Genomic DNA, 15,475 nt, shown 5'->3' on the forward strand with positions numbered 1-15,475 from the left:
AGCAGAGAAGGGTTGGGAGGTAGAGGTGAATTTCCTGCATTGTGCATAGGGTTAGACTAGATGACCCTTGCTGTCCCTGCCGGTTCTGTGTGTCCCTCCCGGAGAAGATCTGGCCTCCAGGTGGCTCAGGAGGAGCATGTATTTTTCTTTAGAAGAATTCTGTGCCTTCTTTTTGTTGGGTGCCCCATTTTAGATGGTTTCTGGACAGAAGACAGAAGAAAGGTGCCGTTTCCCTTGCAGGCTTCAGCCCTGGGGAAGTGGGTAGCGGCTCAGGCTGGGATCTGGAGGACCCCGCTTCAAAGCCATAGTGCCCCAGTGCCCCCCCCCTCCAGGACCAGCCATTTTATCGAACCATTTATTCTCCCCATGGGCATGCTGCCCTTCCCCAGCATGGCTTGCAATTCATAAATAGAACATAAAGCAATGAAATAGCACGATTCATTTTAAATTAAAGCCGAGCAGTTTTAGGGGGTGACCCTCCCGCTCCCCGCTGAGTCGTTTTCTCCAGGGGAGGAAGCCCTGCCGGCTGCCTGGGGGCTGAGCGGGAGGTGGCAACCCGGGCGGGCGGCGCTCTGCGCACGGCGAGAGGCGAGCGGGCCTTTGCGCGTGCTCTTGACGCCGCTGGTGGGCGGGGCCTCTGCGCGGGCGGGGAAGTTTGGCCCTGCCGGCCGCCGTCGCGGGCTTCCGGGACAATGGCGGCGCCCAGGCGGGCGCGGAAGTGGTTGGGTTTGGGCGGCCGGTGCTGCCCCCCTCGTGGTCTCCGCGGGGCCCCCCCGCCCGGGCGGCATGGCCGAGCCCGAAGCACTGCGGGGAAAGAGCCAGGCGGAGCTGCAGGACCTGCTGAGGCGCCAGGAGAGGCTGCGGGGCGACCCGTGAGCGGAGCAGAGGGAGGGGAAGGGAAGGGCAGGGCGGGAGGCCCAGGGCAGAAGGGAGCCCGGGGAGAAGCGCCGCGGGACACAGGGCCCTTGCCTCCCCGCGGGAGATGCCGCTTCTCTGCCCCAGGCCTCTGCCGCCTGCGTGGCCCCTGTTGTGCTGCCGTGCTCTCCCACCCGCGGCCTTCCCGGAGACGCCGCCTTAGTCTGCAAGGAAGCCGGAAGCAGCAAAGGGGACCAAGGGCCATGATGCACGCGTTAGAAATAGATTTCCACACAGGGGAATCCAGCTGCAAAAGCACATCCCCAAGGTGGGCCTAATGGGTCCAGGTTGGCTGGTCGTGAGACCTCCAGATGTTCCCCAGGATGAGGAGTCAGGCTTGAGTGTAAAGGAGAATTAGGCCCTTCCGGCTGTGTCTCTTGAGCAGGAACCCACAATCTTCCTTTTTGTCTCTTTCAGGAAATTTATATCGAGGCTTCCTGATAAAGGTAAAAAGATCTCTGACTTTGTAGAGAAACTGAAGGTGGCAATAGCACACAAGGAGGAGGAAAGGAGGAGGATGGAGCTGTTGTCTACAGTTAGACTTGCGTTCCAGAAGAGACAAGACGAGCTCAACTCCAGCCAGTGTGGGATTGCTGCCAGCAAGGACATCTCTGCCGGTGAAGATTTGCCTCGGATTCCTGCCTTGCATGCAAATGAGGAACTTGGGTTGGCTGTGCAAAATCAGCCAGGCATTTGGACCGCAAAAACACGGGCAGGAAATGAACCAGAACCAGCACAGCAGGTCCGTGGGGACTCTGATAGACATCAAGAGAAGGAGAGTGTTTCCAAGACATCGGCTCCCTTGGCGTCTTCACAGGAGTCTGCAGGCAGAAGCAGGGAGGCTCTGGCTGAGGCCTTGGAAAGGATTTCAATTGGGGGGAAGGAGCACAGAGACACCTCTGAGAAGGAGCTGGATGCTGAGTTCAGAGCAAACCCTTTCCAGGGGCTTCCCCAACAGACACCCAAAACGCCACTCAACATCGAAGTGCTGGAAAGGAGGCCTAAGAAAAAGAGCGCTTTCAGACCCAACAGGTGAGCAGCTGAGAGAGTGTTGCCTTCACCACGCCTGTGGGTATGAGCCCTGCAGAGCTATTTTTGCTGCCCATCATTGGGATGAAAGCTCCTGTCGCCATCCCACCTTGAACCGCTCCTGGCTTTGGCTATATTAACACATGTCCGGGGGCGGAGGGATGCAAAGGTGTGTTCACGTGGCTCTGGCCATTATTTTGGCTTGCTTGAGCAAGAGTTGGTGCTGTGCTTGGAACTTTTCCAGTGTGGGTCAATTAACACCAGCTCCTATTACCTGCAGTTCCCGGTCTGGAGGGGAAGGGACCCTAGCATCTCTCTTCTTTGGTGGAGAAGGGAGGCCCACCTTTTCTTTTGGCTTCTTGCAGAATCCCAGCTGAGCTGAGCAAATCATCTCACAGCTCTTCTGAAGCGCCTTCCCCTGGCGCTGGCCGCTTGCCCGTTTCTGCCGAAGACAGACTCCGCAGGGAGAAGCAGCACCTCGATGACATCACATCTGCCCGGCTGCCCTTGCTAAGCCATGCCCCTGCCCAGCTCCTTTCCCTTGAGGAATCGATAACCCTTCAGGTCCAGCAAAAAGCAGCTTACGAGGTAAGCCTGGCCGTGCTGAGGCCTTGCACTGAGGGCTGCATGGCAGGAGGCGGGACTTCCTTTGGCTGTCTGGAGTACTGGGCAAGCAACAACTGACAGCAAGGAAGGCCTCAGCCATGAGAGCCAGCCGGGGGTCATGGCTAAGAGAGTTGCAGCTGGATCACCCTGGTCTTAGTCTGGCATTCTGTGGCGTGTGGCACCCAGTGTGCATCTTGGCTTGCGGGGGCTTTTGGCGAGGGGTGGGTGTGCCAGGTAGCAAACTGGAAATGGCTCCCCTCTTTGTCGCAGGGAATGCAAGCCAGATTTGCTGCCCAGAAACTGGCCCAGCAGCTTGGCATCAAGATGGCCGCCTACGAGCCAGAGGGGGAGGCAGGAGTCACTTACCGAGAGGCGAAGGACGAGGATGGCTACAGCTCGGCTGAGGACTGAGCCCAAACCCGGACCTGCTGCTCTCTGCAGCCTCCATGCCCACCAGGGTGGCCCTGGGCCTTGGGGCCAGAGGAGCCGGGGCCTCTGGTAGAGCACAGCTGAGAACTGCATGTCCCCTTGGCCGCTCTCTGGGGGCCATGGGAGGGGCTCTTCTCAACACAAAGGCCCGTGGTGCTCCTTCCATCCCTGCAAGAGCAACTGTGTGTGTGTGGGAGGGCAAGACTGTGCAAAATAAGGTTTGACCTTCACCAGGTCGTGGAATTGTACTTCTCTGTTTTTCTACTGTAGTCCACGTGTGGCCCCTGGAATAAACACCGGTCTTGCACAGCAGTCGTTCCGCCATCTTTCACGGCAGGCGTCTCCCAAGCCAGAGGCCTCCACCTCTGCCGGGTGGCCAAGAGTTTATGGCTGGCGGGAGGTTCTCTCTGAGATGTGGCTGCCAGGCCAGTGTAGCTAGTGCAGCCCAACAGTACCTTCAAGAGCAACGAGATTTGCTGGGGGGGAAGGGGGGGTTAAGAAGCCAGCCTCACCCCCAGGGGGGAGCTGTGAACGTCTCGTTGGCCTCTAGGATGCTATTGGACCCCGATCCAGCTCTTTGAATGCAGCCCAAATACAAGGACCCTCTGAAGCGTCCAGTTCTAGGGCAGACCGGCCAAGCCAGGCTGAGTGTATCCATCTGGGGCTCGGGGGGCCGGGGGGAAGAGTCTGAGGAGGGGACAGAACTTACCGAGAGGCGGGTGGCTGATGACGCTGTGCCTGGCCATGCTGTGTGCCAGAGAGTCCCCCCCTTCCCAGAGGCAGCCAGGGAGTCCCCTGAGGTTTTATCACGGGTGGAATTGCTGGCGAAACCTCTGTGAGCAGAGAAGGCCGACCTGAGCAGGCCAGATGCCACCCCCAGGAGGGAACGCTTGAAGCAAGTTCTGTAGAGGCCTCCTGTTTGGAGAGGAGGAAACAAAAGGGGCTTCTTCTTTGGACAGAGAAGCAGAGGTGGGTGCAGTGAGCCCTCCGGGGTAGCCAGCCACTGCCCCCCCCCCTGCCCACCCAATCCAGGGCGAAAGCCTTGCTCCCGGCCTCTTCTGCTGCCCAGGGTCAGCATTCTGCCCTCCTTGGCTTTTTCTCCCAGCCTTCTGTTTAAATTCACACGCTGGCATTTGCCACCTCCTGACCCACGGAGGTATGTTGGTGGGGTCTGCTTCCCAATGCCTCCCCCCCCCCCCCGCAGTTCTGTGTTTTCCACCGCGAGCCCCTTTTTTGGGTCATCTTTCCTCCGCTGTGGGCGGCCCCTTTGGTCGCAGGGCTTTGCGAAAGCTCCGGGATCGCTTTTCTCACCTCCCCCAGCCCCCCTCCCCATCTGCCATGTCTGCGAAGGAAGGAGCCAGGAATGTTAATGAAAGGGAAAAAACACAGAGATTCCAGAGCAGTGAGGCCATGGGCCCAGGACGCTCCCTCGCCTGGCTCCCTGATAACCCCAGCCAGCGGCCCTCCAGAGCAACCGTGCCCCACTTCGGGAGGCCGGGGGGGCCCCCACCCCACGCCCTGCATCAGAACTCAAGCACACCTCCTGGGCAGGCAAGAGGGAGTCTTGCAGGGAAGCCCACATAAACCCCACAAATTGCCCTTGTCCTCCTCATCCTTAGGGAGTCATCCAAGCGGGAGAGCTGCCTTTGAAAGCTCCCTGCGGTGGGACGTTGGTTCTTCTTTGTTCACCCTGCAAACCAGTGGCCAAGCACTAGCCCTGATCCATCCAGGCAGAGGGCCAGCAGAACACCACTGGCCTGCAGACCAGCAACCTCTGAGGGTCAAAAGGCAGAATTCAGGCCCAGGGCTGGAAGTCAGCTCAGTCCCCCTTGCAGGGGGCAGCTTGGAGCAGCCGGCCCACGTGGGTTTCCCCTCTTTAGCTCACTCCCCACCACCACCAGCACTTTGCTTTCTCCTTTGCTCCTCAGAAGAAGAGTCCTGCTGGGCCTCAAAGCAGGCTTTCCGATCTGGAGGAGGACACGGCAGTCGCTGCTCACTCAGGGTCCGTCCAGGGGGGCCTCCCAGGAGCCTCCTGGTCCTCTGGCCAAAGCCAGGGATCTTCATCTAGGTTTTCTGCATGAGCCTGGGGGGCACCCCCAGGCCAAGGAAAGGCCAGCAGGAGTCTAAGGCAGAGGAAGGAAGGCAAGGCTCTTGGCCTTCCCTGGCAGGGCCCCATCCTTGGGGCAGGAATGCCCGTGCAGTTCCCCATCCCAGCTGGCCTGCCAGTTTGCCAGGTGGCCAGCAGAGGGCAGCGCAAGCACAGGGATGTGTGGCTCGGAAGCCTTTGGGCTCTCCGCTCTGCTCCTCTGCCTGGTTTTGTTTTAATTTCATGGTGGTGGAAGAGCTCGTGGCTTGGAGGAGAGCTGCCAGCCAGAAACCCCACAGCTCCCTGGAAGTGGCCCTCCCAGCTATTCGGAAGGGGGGGCTCCTGGGCGGCCGTATCAGGTGACCTTCCCCCGGGGAGAGTCCCACGGAAGGCACCTTCTCTCCCTCTCTCCTGTGTCTCATCTTGGCGGGACCTCTTCCCTCTCACCCTGGACTGGAGCGAAAGGAAAGAGTGTCCGTTGATTTGGCCTTTCCCCTCGCCAGCCACGCTTTTGATGGAAAGCTCCCCTGAGATCCTCCCCCCTTCCCGTAAGATGTCAACACTTAATTAGGCCAACCACAATGAAGAGGGGCAGGCGGGGGGGGCTGCCGGATCTACCCCTGAACTGACAATAATGATGCTCCAGGAGCACCTTCGAGGCTGACCAAGTCTTATTCAAGGTGGATGTTTTCGTGTGCTCACCCTCTTCCCCACACACAACTTGTCATTCCTTTTTGGGAACCCATTTGTTGTCGTCACTGTGCCAGACATTCGTTTCCTGCTGGCCGCCGCCTCTGCGGGTGGGCCGGCCATTCCCGGGCCATTGTGTCCAGGGGACACTTGGGTGGGTCTCCAAGGGGCCCCCAGACTCCCGCTTTGTTCTGCCGCTGCTTGAGACCAGAACGGCCACGCACCTGATGATAATGACGTTGGACAGTTCGGAAAATCCAATAAGCAGTGTGGAGCTGACGTCCGTCCAAGTCCCCGCAGCGATGGCGCGGCTTAGAGGCAAGTGGGGTGCTGGCGACGGAAGCCTGGGTGGGGGGGGGGGCGGGGGGGCGGGAGATGAAGGCCAGGCTCCCCTCGCTGCTTTCGAGACCTGGCAGGCCTAGCCGGGTGGCATCCCGCACAAGGAGCGGAGCACTGTCCATCCCCACCTGGGGCCTTGGACGCTCCCACAAGGACCCTCCCCAAAGCAAGAGGGCTTGCCAAGGAACGGCCTGTCCTGTCACTCCCCCCCCCCACACTCACACACACACTTCCAGCAGCTCTTTCCCCACCCCAGCCGTCCGGGGGAAGGCCAGGGAGCCACTTACGTAGCAGGGACGCGTGCTAATTGTTTTCAGCTCCACCCCCTTCCTGGCCCTAAATTTTTTAAAAAGCTAACATTTGTGCAGCTGTGTTTATGTAATTGCTTGAAGATTTAAAGGTGCCTCCTGGAATTCATTTCCATCCATCTTGTGGTTTGGGGGATAGCTCCGCTTGGAGAGAAGCTCTCCCCCCCCCCCACCCCCCGCGCTGCCTGCACTCTGCAGCTGGCACTGTCTCAAGGCCGGCCTGCAGCAGGGGCTGCACAGCCAGAGAGAGGGGGGGGGATTGGGGTCTCTGCCCCAGGCCAAGAGGGTCGGGGCGGCTTGGGGGGAGGAGCACAGCTCCATGGCCGAGCCCAAGGGCGGGATTGCTGGACACCCCCCTTCCCCCGCCCCAGGTCCCTCTGGGATGATGGATGGGCTGCCTCCAGCCCCTTCTCCCAGCTGCACCATTTGCCACACTGCTCTGACATCCCTGTGAGTGTCACCCCAGCCAGCCAGCGTCTCTCCCCCTCTCCCTCTCTCTTTCCCAAGAGACCCTGACCCCAAGGTGGGAAACTCCTCCTCCCGTCACTCAGGTGATGGATGAGGTGTGCACCAGCCAGGAGGGCCTGGGGAAGGTGCCACCCTTTGGCCACCCCCTGGCCGGGGGAAAGGCCCGAGGACTGCCCAACCCCACGGCCCCTCCCTTCACACCTCCCCTCTGCACCGTCACTCTGGAGAGAGGGGGGGAACAACCCTTTGAAGAGGCTGGCCCCAAATGGCCCCCAGCAGGGGCGCTCCCCATCCCACCCTCCCTCCCCAAGGAGCAAAGAGCACCCCAGGCCAGCAGGAAAGGCGAAGGGAGGGGAGGGGGGCTCCTTGGGAGAAGACGACAAACTTGAGTCACAGGACAGCAGCCCCCTTTCCAGCCCCTTGTCCAACCAGATGGGCTGGGGGCCTCAAGGCCCAGGTACAAAGCACCATCCTGCCCAGGACCAAGCATACGCCCTCTGCCTCGCCTACCTCGCAGGGTTGTAGATGTAAACATAAATTGAAGGAGGAGGAGGAAGCAATGCTTGCCATCTACACTGGTCTGGCCAGCCCAAAAGCTGTGTCTGAGCAGGGGTGGGGGGAGGCCCCTCTCCAAGGGCCAATCTCTTTCGAAAGGGACCGGGAGAAGAGGGTAAGTGCTGGCAGTCCGGGAGATGCCGACGGAGGACGCTCCCGGCTTCCTCTTCCTGCCCTCCACAAGGGACCGGTGTTCACCCCTACCCCCTTTGCAGCTCAGGCCCTGGACCATCAGCCGGCTCCACTTGGCCCCGTGCACAAACGCAGCCCCCTCCCCAGCCTGGATCTGGTACAGCCAGAGCCCGGGTCACCTTCCCTGTTCCCCAGAGCCCCTTGGGCCAGGTTAAACAACCTGGGCCACAACCCACCCCACCCACCCAAAGGCGCAGGGCGTGTCTGAGAGCTGCCTGGCTCAGTGGCTTCATGCCCAGCGCTGCCTCCCTCCCTCCTTCCCTCCCTCCCTTCCTCCCTTGTCAGGGACGAGGCTTGCAAAGCTCATTTCCTCACCCCGGGGCTGGCCGCATAAAACTGCAGGGGCCCTGGAAGAGACAGGCGCACCCCCACGCGCCACTGGGGCCCCACAGGAAGGCCGGGCGCAAATGAAGGGAATAAATCCGTCATCCGTTTCGTTCTCGGCTCGGAGCTCCTCTCCGTCCTCCCCAGGCCACCGGCTCTCCCCTCCCGTGTTCCCCACGGGGCAGAGAAAGAGCTCTGTGGCAGGGTGGGAATTCGAACCCAGGCCTCCCCCGTCCTCCACAGATTCTCCTCCAGTCGGCACCCAGTTACGATTCCAGGAACGCCAGGGAAAGGGAATGCCTAAAACATTCTTGGTCCCCAATGCCCGACTGAACAGGAAGCCAGACAGATGAGCGGGCACATTCCTCTGCGTCTCCACGCTTTGCTCTTCCTCGGGGCGAGAGGAAAGGTCAGGGGGCGACTGTGGTGCCAGGGGTGCCTTCCTTGTGCAGCCGGGGCGGAAGAGGGGCGCTTGAGGCGAGCGGAAAGGAACCTCCCTCCCAGCTCTCGTGCCCAGAGAGTCCGTGTTGCCGTCTGTGTGCAGGAGAACACGGCTGGAGCCCAGCCAGGCCCCGGGAAGACCAGTTTCCTCCTGGGCATCAGATTCTGTGTGGAGGGCAGCTCCTGTCTCTTCTGAGGAAGTGTCCCAAGACAGAAGCCGACACCTGGCCTGGAAGGGGCTGGTCCGAAAACCTTCCTAGCCTCTGGCCTGTCCGGAGACCTCCTTCCCTTCTGGGCCGACACTCAGCCCCTTGGTCCTGGCTGGCCCCTCTCGAGGAAAGGAAGGAGGGTCCCGTCAGCCAGGACCAAAGGGCCAGTGAGACCACCTGCATCCTCGGCCCAGCCCTCATTTGCTGCTGCAAAGCGACAGGTGTTTCATAGGTAGACTGCTCCCCGGTATGGAGGCTCCACTTTGCTGCCTGGGCCAATGTCCATTGCCACTAAACCGCTGTTGCTGCCTAATGTTGCCAGGGTGTCCCCACCTGCTCTCTGGGGGACTCCTCTCCTTTTTGAAAAGAAAGAAATTTGAAGTTATTTTGCTCCCAGCCCCCGGCAAGTTCAAGTCCAGAGGAGAGGGAAGAAGGAGCTGCTAATCCAGTCCAGCTGAGGATTTTGCCCCCTGACAGCCTTTGAAAAATATTATTGCTCTCCTTCCCTCCCCTCACATCTGCGCAATGTCTCTGCTTCATCCTCCAGCCTCCCCCTCACCGGGCTGACAGCTGCTGCTTGCAGGGAATTCCTCCTCGCTGGGAGAGCGTGCCCCCCTCGTCCCTCCACCCCCACGGCACTGCCCCGTCCCTCCCTCCACCGAGGAGGGCACCCGCTCAGAGCAGGCAGCTCCAGGGCCTCTCCCGCCCCTGCCAAGCAGGGCCCTGCTCTGTCCCCGGAGGCTGGGCTTTGGGGTCCCCTTTGGGGTGGGGCAGAGCTGAGCCCTGGCTCTGCAGCCCCCCCTCTGGGGCTCCCTCATGTCACACCCTCCCCTGCCCCATTGGACACATGCCCCATGCCCACCTGGGCTCAGGGCCGGCCCCGCCTCTCATCCTGGCCTGTCTGTGACAGTGAAACAGCTGGACTCCATTAGGGGGCTGGGGGGGGGAGGTCTGGTCCTGGTCCAGGCTGGACTCCAATTTCACAACCCTCTTGGTGCGAGTGATGCGCCCGAGGAGGACAGATCCTGCACACGCTCAGCCTCCCGAGAGCCCCGCAGGCCTCAAGGGCAGGCTGGCATCCTGCAGTCTAGAGGAAGAGAACCGGGAGGGCCCGGCCCCAGGGCTCCTTCGGCCCTTGCCAGGGGGAGCCGACTCTCCAAGGGAGGAGTGACCCCCCTATGGGCCACCCCAGCAGCCAGGCACAGGCCTTTGGCAGATTTCCAAGGGCAAGCCCAGAAGCATCCAAGAGCCCCCTCCGTCCATGCCCACACACACACACACCTGGAGCCCCCCAGGAGAGGAGTCCGGGGGCCCTTGGAGGACCACCCCAGTTTTACTGCAGTCCCAAGGCCAAGAGGACGCCTCACTCCAGACGCCCTGAAGACTCTCGGCCTCAGGCACCGCGAGGGAAGAGGAGGAAGAGGGCCAGAGAGCCTGGAGGCAGCGCATGGCGCCTCTTTGCGCGGCTTATGCGCTTCCGGTCTCTTTACGAGGGCCGCCAGGAAACGTGAGCCGCTCTCCCCATGCCCAAAGGAGAGAGGGGCCGGCGGCCCGGGGAGCGTGTTCACACCATCTGATCAGCCGAGCGTGGCTGGGAGCGCAGGTGGTGGCGTTTCCGCTCGGCGAGGGGCTCTGCCGCGTTCCCCGGGAATCCCTTTATGCCTCCCCTCACAGCACCATCAGCACCAGGCAGCAGCAGCAGCCCAGCAGAAGGGGAGGAGGGTGCCAGCGGGCAGGCAGGCAGGCAGGAAGTACTTTGTCACACCACGCACCGTTAGAGCTCAGGAAGCCATTCACAGGCACCGCCGCGGCAGAGGCAGAGGCAGAGGCAGAGGGGTGGGGGAAAGGCTTGTGCTGATGCAGGGAGGCCGGGGAGACCACTCAGCTACCAACCCCAGCAGCCCTCTGGGAGACATGGAGCGGCCTTCCCCCGAGGGCCCGCTGCCCTTGTCCTTCAGCTGCCCTGGTCCGAACGCAGCCCCTGTGCAGTTGTCTCCCAGGACAGACCTCTGGCTCACCCAGAGGAGCACACCCGCTCAGCCTTCCTACCTCGCAGGGGTGTCGTGAGGCTAAAGTGGAGGGCAGGAGAGCGATGCAAGCTGCTTTGGGGCCTGCAAGGGCCCACCTGGGCCCACCTGGGCCAGCATCCCATCTCACACAATTCCTCACCTGGACGCTTGCAAGCCAGTGTTTCTGGCCAGCCCTTCTCCTGTGTGTGTGTGGGGGGGGGGTGTATTTGGGGGGGGTCCTTTCCCTTCCCCAGGCCGTATCAAAGTGCCGTTTGGATCCATTCCTGGGGGCAGGATCCGGTTCCCGTCCGTCTTGGGGGAGGCTGTTTTGGACAGGCCCTTGCTCCGTGGCGTGGCACTCTGCCCGTAGCTGCGTGAGGGTTTGTCAGCGGGTTCTTAACGCTTCCGAACAGATGTCTTTTCATTGGGCGGGGGAGCCCCTGCCTCGCTTTGGATCTGCTTCCTTGCAGGTGTCGGGCGTGGAGGGGAGGGAGGGAGGGGAGGAAGGAAGGAAGGGAGGCCATCTCTGGGCTGGTCGGGCACCCAGGGGCAAGAACTTGAGCTGCACTGATCCTGCCCAGAATCTCACTCCAGGTGGGAGGGAGGACATTCTGGAAGCAGACCCACCCCACACCCCTCCCGGGCACCCCGAAGGGAAGGGCACCACAGGAAGCTGGCCACGGAAGCGGGCCCACTCACGGGGGGGCTGTCGCAAGCATCGGAAAACAGCAGTTCTTTCGGAAAACTTTTTAGTTGCAGGGTGTTCTTTTTAACCCAACAGCAACTGCAAGAAGAAGAATCTCTCTCCTTGACAGCCTTTGCCTGCTGCCCGGAGCCAGCCGCCCACTTCCCCTCCTGGGGGAGTCTTTGGGCAGCAGCTGGGCTTCAACTGGAGGAGGCCAGTGAACATGGAGCCTCTCTGGTCAAAGGCTGGGCTCAGACCACGGAAGGGCCAGAGTGTGGCTCGGGGGCTGTGAGGGGCACTGCCTCCTCGTGGCCATCGGCTGAACGTTTCCGGCTCCCTGTCCATCGGGGCTCTGCCGGGTGGGATGCTGAAGCATCCCATCGCCTTACCTGCCCAAGTCCTTCCCCCACAGGGCAGAGCCCTCGACTGGGCCAATCTGAGCAGCTGGGCATGAGCCACCGGGCCGTTCTCCTGCACAAGCGCCACTGAACCCGACACAGGTGGGAACTCCTGGCTTTTGCCAGCTGCAGCTCTCCTGGTGGCAGAGATCAATTCCCCTGGGAAAGGTGGACACTTTGGAGGCATGATTTTGCCTGCCCAGAATATCCTGGACCCAGCCTGCCTGCCTGCCTGCCCGCCTGCCCGCCTGCCCACACCCCGGGCGTTTTGAGCTGTGCCAGCCCTGCTGAAGTCCATCTGGTCAAGCCAGGGAAGATGTCCAGCTTGCTCTCAGGAGCTGCAGCACAGGGAGAGGCTCCCTCCATCCTGCAAGGGGGGGGGGATTCATGCCGGACTCAGCTGGAGTCCCGTCCCCCCCCCTCAAATAGCCTTTTAACTTCTTGCTCTCTTTCAGGCCAAGGGAGTCAGGGAGATTTATGACTCTGTCTTCCTTGAGCGAGACTTCAGGCTCACAAGAGAAGGGAGAGGCCCGCCGTGAAGCTTCTGGTGATGGGAGGAGGGGGGGAAGAGTCCACCGGTTCAAAGAGCCCCCCCCCAGCCAAAGGTCTGACAAAGCCCGTCAAGCTCAGGCATCCACAACACACGGTGTGGCCCTTGGGAGGGCGTCCGTGTTCCGCAGGGGCTCCGTCTGCTGCCCTGTCCCCTGCCCAGGCTGGGAAACGCCCGGATTTGGGGGCCGTGCCCAGGACCAAACAAAGGGAGCGAGGACTCTTCCCCTGCAGACCCCCGAGCCCTTCTAGCCCTGTTTCTGGTGTGTGTGTGTGGGGGGGGGTGCTGGTGTTGGTGGTTGGGCTCTGGTTCCTATATGATGGGCCCGAATCCGGCCCTTCTCCTGCATCCCAGCAGGGCTGTCCCCTGCCAGAGGCTTCGTCTTCGGCCCCTGCAGAGAGACCGGCCTGTTCCCGCATTCGGGCCCCGGGGAGAGGGCTCCACCCGCCCCGTTGCAAGGGAAGCTCCCCCAGTCCGCCCGCCTGCCCCCCTGCCCTCCGGGAGGGGCTGCCCCAGCCCCCGTGCTGCCAAGGAGCTCACGCACAGCCCATTAGCACATCAAATGTGGCGGGGCTGCCCGGAGAGCATGGGAACGCCCGCCCCGAACCGCATGAGCCGCACACACGGCCGAAGCCAGGATCGCTTTACAGCCTCCGCCGGGTTATTGGGCAGAGCTGGAGGCCCACGAGTTCCCTTTGAAGTGGATAATGTTTGGATTAGGTTTCCTTTGGCCATTTATCTGGGCAGCCCAGCCGCAACCCAACTCCCTCCTGTGGGGGGGGGGGAGGGAGGAGAGGCGCTCTCAAAGGCAGCCAGATGCTGAGAAACCCCCCCCCCCTCCAGCCAGGGACAGGGAGCGGCAGCGGGGCAGAGGCCTGGAGACCCCGGCAGCCAGGGCAAGGCTGTGCAGGCACCAGCAGCTGGCAGAGGAGGGTGGCAGGCGGAGAGTTGGCAGGACGGGCCCCGTGGAATGGGCTCTTTTCCAGGCAGGGACTGGCCAGGGGAGGGGGGGGGGCTTGCCTGTCCCTTGGCTTGGAGCCCGAGGACGGGAAGAGCCTCCCTCTGTGCGGGGCGGCCTCTGGGCAGCTGGCAGCAGTGCCAGGCCACAGAAGGGCCATGCTTTTATGGACATCGGCAGCCAGTCAGGGCTCGAGCAGAGAAAGGACTTGCCCTCCTCCAACCGAGGTCCCTTTTCTCTGGAGACGCTGCAGGGGCTTGAAGCTGTGGCCTTCTGCCCGCCAAGCAGAGCCACTCTGTAACCCACGAACACGTGAAGCCCCTTATAGTGGACCAGGAACACCCCCCCCCCTGGCCCACCAAGCTCAAGGTTGCCTGCTCAGGCTCTCTCCAGGGCCTTCCTGACACGTCTGGCCTCTTCATTTCCACAGGAGATGCCTCCAGGGACAGAACCTTCTGGCTCCCCTGAGTCTCGGCCCCTTCCTTCTGCTCTCTTGCACCCTGCTGGGGGGGAATGTCCTGGCAGGCAGTGTGGTCCAGCAGTTAGGTCTGGGAGGCCTGCCCGTTGCACCCTCTTAGCCTGACCTCCCTCCCTCACAGGGTTGTTAGGAGGGTCCAGCGGAGGAGAGGAGAATGGCGTCAGCCTCACCCGGCCGGCCCGTTCCTGCAGGGCCTGCTGGGCTGCCACTCTGCCCAGGGGCAAGGGCCGTCCTCCTGGCTCTGGAAACAGGCTGGCCCGCGACCAGTGATGACGGCATGGCCGGCCGGCCGAGCCCTTCTCAGGAGCCCTCTGGCTGCCTCAGCTGCGGCTCCCCGGCCGGACAGCAACAAATGGCCCCAGCTTTGTTTCCGCAGCATGCCCTTCAAGAAGACAAACCCGGCCTGCCACTTGGCTGGGGGCATCCCACTTGCCCCCCAGGGCTTCCCAGCCAACCTGACCGCTGGCAGGGCTCCCACGGCATCCCAGAAGCCTTTCTCTGGGGTGGTAAACAAAGCCACCCCCGAGCCCACGGATGCCTGCCTGCCTGCCTCCCTGACAGCTCTTGGCTGCCAAAAGCCTCCAAGGGGAAAGCTCAGGATGGTTCCCAGCAAGGACCAGAGAGGCACGTCTCCCAGCCCCAGCTGTCCCATTAGCCCTGAGCCCTCCGGGTTCCCCTCCAGCAGGAGACAAATAGGCACAGCTACCTGGGCTCACCCACTGGACAGGGCTGGACGGGCTCCTCTCTCCCTCCCTCCCTCCCTCCTCCGCTGGGGTCTCTTCTCTCCCATCAAAGGCTACAGATAAATTATACACTCCTTGAGTCAAAATAAAAAATAGGGCCTTTAATTGGTTCTACGGTGTAGATGCAACCGGCAGAGAAAGGATGGACCCTTCCAACAGGCCTGCAGGCTTATGGGGAATCCAATCTGGGCGGGTTTGTGCGGGTGAGGGGCTTGGTGGTCCCCTGGTTGGGGTGCTTGGACAATACCCCCCCCCCAAATTAAGCATGCTGTGTATGTGTGAATGTGAAGTGCTTCTGGCAAGAATCTGAATTCATGTCCTTCAAGTCAGCCTTGCTCTGGCCTTGCCAATGGAGGCTCCTCCTGGCTTCCTTGGGGTGTCCATCTGTCTGTCTCCTGTGGACAGATGCATTGAATGAGGTCACACTCCAGCATGAGGGTTTCTCACCAGGCTGTTCCGTCCCAACCAATACTGGATTGGTGCTGCTTGGGACATTGACCGACCACTTTGATATGCCGAGTGAGACACACTCACGTGTTAAGCAGGGGGAAATGCCAGGATCACATCATGGATTGGGCAAAGGGGGTGGAAAGTAGGGATGGGCTGACCTGTACGAAGCAGTCGGGGAAGGGCACCACGGAAGTCATGCCAGGGGGCTCAATTCTCTGCTCACTCCCTTTGTGGGGAGGCCAGTTGTTGGTGTTAATGGGACTTGTATTGTCTCTTTTTGCAAGCACCCTGGGGGTGGGCCTCATCCTATCTGTGATTCATCTGGGGAGGAAATAAAAACCATCCCTTCGTAAGACGTGATCCACAGCGGCTGCCATGAAGCGAAAGTCTGTTGAGGCTCAGGATTTTGGGCTCTCGTTGATGGCAAAGTCAAGGGCCACGGTGGTGGAGGGGGACACACCCTGCCTTTGACCCGGATCCACAATCCAGAGGGTTTGGCTTGTTGGTTTTGAAAGAAGGGAAATACAGCTGAAATAATATCCCCAACCCCCAGCAGTTCTTTCTCTCTTTCATTTTGCAAACGAAAACACGGCTACTGCCTCCGTTCAGACAT

General features: G+C 61.3%; 1 protein-coding gene across 1 annotated transcript; it reads left to right on the forward strand.

The window, feature by feature from the left end:
* Window positions 1-658: 658 nt before the first annotated feature.
* Window positions 659-3,285, forward strand: POLR2M (RNA polymerase II subunit M). Its single transcript, XM_077318110.1, has 4 exons — window positions 659-872; window positions 1,333-1,947; window positions 2,310-2,532; window positions 2,821-3,285. Exons 1-4 carry the CDS (start codon window positions 787-789, stop codon window positions 2,959-2,961), a joined length of 1,065 nt encoding a protein of 354 aa, XP_077174225.1. The 5' UTR covers window positions 659-786; the 3' UTR covers window positions 2,962-3,285.
* Window positions 3,286-15,475: the final 12,190 nt, after the last annotated feature.

The sequence above is a fragment of the Paroedura picta genome, chromosome 18 (genome assembly GCF_049243985.1).
Source record: "Paroedura picta isolate Pp20150507F chromosome 18, Ppicta_v3.0, whole genome shotgun sequence".
NCBI classification, from domain to species: domain Eukaryota; kingdom Metazoa; phylum Chordata; class Lepidosauria; order Squamata; family Gekkonidae; genus Paroedura; species Paroedura picta.

Excerpts from the sequence above, each read along its gene's own strand:
- POLR2M (XM_077318110.1), top strand. The coding sequence starts at position 787 with ATGGCCGAGCCCGAAGCACTGCGGGGAAAGAGCCAGGCGGAGCTGCAG. Across the intron at positions 873-1,332 it reads GAGAGGCTGCGGGGCGACCC|GAAATTTATATCGAGGCTTC; the intron begins GTGAGCGGAGCA and ends TGTCTCTTTCAG. Across the intron at positions 2,533-2,820 it reads AGCAAAAAGCAGCTTACGAG|GGAATGCAAGCCAGATTTGC; the intron begins GTAAGCCTGGCC and ends TCTTTGTCGCAG.